Raw genomic sequence first — 5,221 nt, forward strand, 5'->3', positions numbered from 1 at the left:
AATAAAAGTTTAAGATTGCTTAATGTGCACTAAATGGGAAAGCATATATATTTGTTGTGCAATAAAATGTTGATTCTGATTATAGTATCAATATATTAAAGAGTTAATTTATAAGGTAACAAAGTCACATGCTACACGGTGAAATCTGAGCAGACATGGGGTAACCTGGGACAGTGTAAGCCAATAAAAAGATCGATTTGAAAGATGTCTTGAGATAACGCTCTTCATTCATAAGTGGACAGCTCTGCCGTCCAATGAGGGGCAGGCACTTCCCCTCACCGTGCAAACGCTGAGCTCGTATTTCCTCTCCGCCGACGGTCCCAGCAGCGGTGCGATGCTCACTCTGCAACCTTAAGCTTCATTTCTTCCCCCTTCTCTTCCCCCCAAGCGCCCTTAAAGCGGGGACACCTCGTGTCTTTTATACCTTTCTTCATTTTTCTTTTTCTCGAACAAGCAGCTCCAGGTTTTTGGACATGCCTAACATCGTGCTTTTTAGCGGGAGCTCCCACCACGACCTGTCCCAGAAAGTGGCGGATCGGCTGGGACTGGAGCTGGGGAAAGTGATAACGAAGAAATTCAGCAACCAGGAGACATGGTGAGTATATTTGGGATTTGCAGACTATGCTAGTTATCTTGACATTAACGCGTAACGGGTTTGTCTTCTCTTTTTGCCCTCAGTGCTTTGGCTCGGTGTCCCCATGTGGGAGGGTTAGCTTCTGGCTAACAATAGTTTACTATTCACGTCTACACGTGACTAGCTAACCACATGTAAACATAGCAGGTTAGCTTGCTAAAGTTGGGGCGTCCTTTATCGGACAACTGCGCTATCCTTATCATTGAGGACTTGTTTTATTACTTAAAATGCTCTGTTCACCTGTCTTGCGTGCGTTCAAAACAACAGGTGTAAACCAGCGTCACGTAACACTTTCTTAATGCCGTATTTTGTATCTGCGTCGCAAACTCCACAACGAGCTCGTGTCTTATCAAACTCGGCTTTGTAGCCATTTAAAGGGATTTTCTGTTAGCTAGGAAGACGCTACTTTTGAGAAGGGAATAGGCTGTTACTGCTGTTAAATAATTTAAGTTAAATTGTGGTTATTACGGTATAACTGATTCAAGCCTCGCTCGTCGTTGTCTCGGTTAAAGTGCGCTGGTGTGCGGGGGTCAACTACGTCCGATAATGGATGCTGGTTTACCCTGCTGTCATTTTAACACACTCTTGAGTTAGCTTGCTAACTTCATAGACCGAAATATGGCTAAACGCTTGTAAAGGCATCTGAAGGCATTAGCATACATTTAAAAAGTCCACAGCAGCCACAGAGATACGTTACATGTTAAATAAGAGCACAGCTTGTTTCTGCTGCCTCTGTGTATGAGGGAAGATGGTTAACTGTCCACTGGTTGTGTCACATGCGCTTAATTTGAGCTTATATCCACAATACCGAGCTCACCATTAGTTTATCCAGTGCCCACACGCATGCGTCGACCCTTGTTTAATAACTTTCAGCTTTCCACGGGGCTTTTATTACTTTTACTGCTTGTGGACTTGAATGTGTGCAGCCTGTCTGAACTCTCCTGCGGGATGATGACCTTTTGGTTTCATGTTTGCATGCTTGTGCTGACCCCGAGCTCTCAGCCCCCAGCAGCTTCAAATTCAGCACACATGGAGCTGCTGGGCTTCTTTTGGACGGAGTAACACGAGAAATGTAGTGTCTTCATTTTTTGGGGGGGGGGGGCTGCAGTGACCATTTCATTGCTGAGGGGGTTACTCAGAGAGGATTTCCTTGTGTGATGCACTCGACTGCATCTGTTGTTTGGTCATCTGCAGTGTCTCTTAAAGGTGTCTGGCTCCTTTTTCCATTCACAGCTTTTAAAAAACAAAAATCCAGGGAAACTGTTGATTATCTGCGGCGTGTTTGCTCTCCTGGGAACGCAGCTGTTTGTGCGACACAAAACAAAGATTATTTTCTCATCCTCTCACAATAAAGGGAGGCGATGGCAGCTCTTCTCAAATCTTCCGACTAAGACTTCACTTTGTGACAAAAACAAGAGCGTAAATCCCTGGGAATAAAACGGCATGGAGACTTTTTATTTGTGCTCTTTTTCCCTTGATGATCAGGCTGGGGAAAATACTCTGTTACTCAGCTCAAGCTGATGGAGTTGAAAGACCCAGACATGGAGGATAAAGGGAGAATTTGAGGCTATTAGTGGACTAACTTTGCAGACTTGGAGCGATATACAGTATCAGTGTTTGCACAGCCTCTGCTGATGTAATTAAGTTCTATTAACTGTTTGTCTAATCAATATTTGGGTAAGTCTGAGATTACCTGTTAACATCACCTGTCCCTTAAAAGAAAGCTGGCAGTGAATCCAGGTCAGATCAGGTTCAATGAAACGATTTCAATACGCTGACCTGTTGGTGCGCTTACAGATGAAGCTGCAGGTAGTGACACCTGAACAATACAGTAGATCAGTAATTGGATTACATGAGCTTTTTATATAAACAGAGTAGTGGCTGCTGTCACTTCATCACACTTAATGTTTGACTTTTGTACAGCTGCCACCATGTAAAACTGCAGCTTTTGTGGCAGCGTGACTCTCCCTCTGCATAGCTGTGCGTGCAGTGATCACATGACTGAGGTTGACGGGACTTGGTCATCTCCCACAGAGGAATGTCACACACACACACACACACACACACAGTGTCAGCTTCACATGTTCAACCTGAGCAGAGGGACTCAGCCCAGACTTGGCCTTTAACACTAAAACCTGCAGTGTCCCACAGTGCAGTGTGTGTGAGTGTCAATATAAAGGTGAATGTGTTGTTGGGGATTTTCTGAGCATCACAGAATCCTGTAGTTTTAATATCAGATTTCTAAAATAAAGTGGTCGAGTGCTTTGTTGTTGTTGTTGTTTTGACTGATCCATCCTTGAGTTTTTCTTTTACCTGGATTTAAGCAACAAGACACCAAAGTTCTGTTTCTGTCTTTGTGCTCAGTTTATGTCTCTGGTAATTTTGCATCTTTGGCCTTTTGGAGATTTTTTGTTTTGAGGCGATATTCTGTCTCGAGTCTTTTAAAGTCTCTTTGTGGCTTTTTAGTTGTTTAGCTTCTCTTTGTGGTCTTGTGCCTCTGACTTGTATCTCTTTGGAAGTGTTTTTACGCTGTGGGTTTTCTTTATGCATTTTTTCCTTTTTGCGTCATTTTGAGTCTGTTTTTGGTGACTTTGAATCTTTTTGACTGTTTTGCTTTGAGTCTCTTTGGTAACTCTGAGGACACGTTCTGCGTCTTTAGAAACTCTAAAGCTTGTTTCTCGTCTCTTTTTTTTGTGGTCATTTAAAGTCTTTGTGGCTTTCGTTGTGTCTCTGTGGTCTTGTACCACATTGGTTGAATTGTCTGTTTACGTGTGGTTTTGGTCGTTTTGTCAAATGTCTCATTGTCTCTTCAGTCTTGTGGGTTTCTTTGGTCGTTTTACTCAAAGATCACAGGGTCGTGTGTCTGTGTGGATGTAAAATATATTCTTTTGCCTGCATTTTTGTTATACAGTGTGGAAATTGGGGAAAGTGTGCGTGGTGAAGACGTGTACATCATTCAGAGCGGCTGTGGGGAAATTAACGACAACCTAATGGAACTGCTAATCATGATAAACGCCTGCAAGATCGCCTCGTCATCCCGTGTCACTGCCGTCATCCCCTGCTTCCCCTACGCCCGACAGGACAAGAAGGACAAGGTAAACGCCTCACCGCTCTGAAACCCTAACACCAGAAAGAGTTCAGAACCAAAAGTACAAACGTCACCTCTGCTTGTTCCTGCGAGCCACATATATATTTATATGACTTTAATCCTGTAAGCTGGCACTTATTCACAGGCTGCAGTGCAGCTGTGAGCTTATACAAACATAAATGGTCCTGTGGGCGCCGGCTCGAGTGGAGGCTGCTGGGTAATGAGTGAAAATCTGTCTTTGTAGGAGACGTTAAAATGCAGATTTCAAAATCTCAAGAACGAGACCAAACAGGTCCCCGGAGAACGTTTCTGCCTCCCCTCTGGCAGGTTGACACATTAACTTAATCGCACTGACGTTTTAATAAGAAATCCCTCAAGGTCAGCAGCGGCGTCGGTTCGCAGGCAGACTGACGTGTCAGAAACCGGCTCAAGCTGCTGATCTTGTAAATCATTATCTCGTGTTGCCACAGTTGTTGGTGTGATGAGTGTGGAGAATCACGTCTGCACGAAGCAGCGAGATGGACGCGGTTTTCAACTAATTAGCACCTGCAGAGGTTCTGATCCAGCGAATTAGCGTCCTGTCTGACTCCTCCTTGCTTTCCACCTTCACTCTGCCTGCGTGTGCGCCGAGCTCCACGTATCTAGTAAAGTCTCATCGTAGCACGTGAGGGTCAAAGCTCTGTGAGCACTGTCTTACCTCATCCTCGTTTACACCAGATAAAGATTCTACTTTAAAAACGTGCCGATTTCAGGCTTCCTGCCAGATTCTGTTCGTTTGGAAACGCTATACAAACTTAACCCGGTTTACATTTCACAACACAAACAGCCAAGCTGTCGCTGGGATTTATATTGTCCAACATGGTGCATGTGTTGGTGGCTGTCAGGTTACTGTTCTTAAAGAAGGGCAACAGGAGAAGAGGCTGATGTGTCAGATTACACAAGAACTGGACTGAAAATCAGTGGCAGCAGTGATGGGGGGGATCGGTCACATACTACTCACAGATATGACAAGACAGCCGGCCTTGAGTTCAGGCTGTGTTGAAATACAAAGGTAAATATTGACTTTCAAGCTCATTAGAATTGTGCAAACTCAGTTTTTGTCCTATATGTTGTATTTCTGTTCTGTTTGCACGAGCAACAACAAATCTGCACCATTTCCTCAGCAAACTATAAAGACATGAGCTGTGACTTTTGCACTACAGGATATAATAACCATATTTACCACATTCATTCTGAACAACAAGCTCATTTTGTGCTAGATTATTATTATTATTATTATTTTTTAATTAAATTTGATCGAGGCTGAAAAAGCTGGATCTCTGAGGCCGCCCACCTCCACGATAAATAAGCGGAAGGAAATAGATGGATGGAGAAAACAGCTCTAACTTCCTACAGAGCTGTAATGTGTTTCAGGTGAATAATGAACGTCCTCCATCTTTTTATCTCACTTCAGACTCCACTCACAGCTGCTCACTTTATCCTGGTGCAGTGAGCATCTA

At 43.8% G+C, this 5,221-nt stretch overlaps 1 protein-coding gene across 1 annotated transcript in view; it reads left to right on the forward strand.

Moving 5' to 3' along the window:
• Positions 1-252: 252 nt before the first annotated feature.
• Positions 253-5,221, forward strand: part of LOC102200549 (ribose-phosphate pyrophosphokinase 2) — a 10,340-nt gene continuing 5,371 nt past the window's right edge. The window contains exons 1-2 of the mRNA XM_005752902.2: positions 253-595; positions 3,546-3,729. Of these exons, the coding sequence (XP_005752959.1) occupies positions 474-595; positions 3,546-3,729 (306 nt within the window). The 5' untranslated portion in view covers positions 253-473. The remainder of the gene's footprint in view (positions 596-3,545; positions 3,730-5,221) is intronic.

The sequence above is a fragment of the Pundamilia nyererei genome, unplaced genomic scaffold (genome assembly GCF_000239375.1).
Source record: "Pundamilia nyererei isolate P.nyererei 1_Seehausen unplaced genomic scaffold, PunNye1.0 scaffold00390, whole genome shotgun sequence".
Taxonomy (NCBI): Eukaryota; Metazoa; Chordata; class Actinopteri; order Cichliformes; family Cichlidae; genus Pundamilia; species Pundamilia nyererei.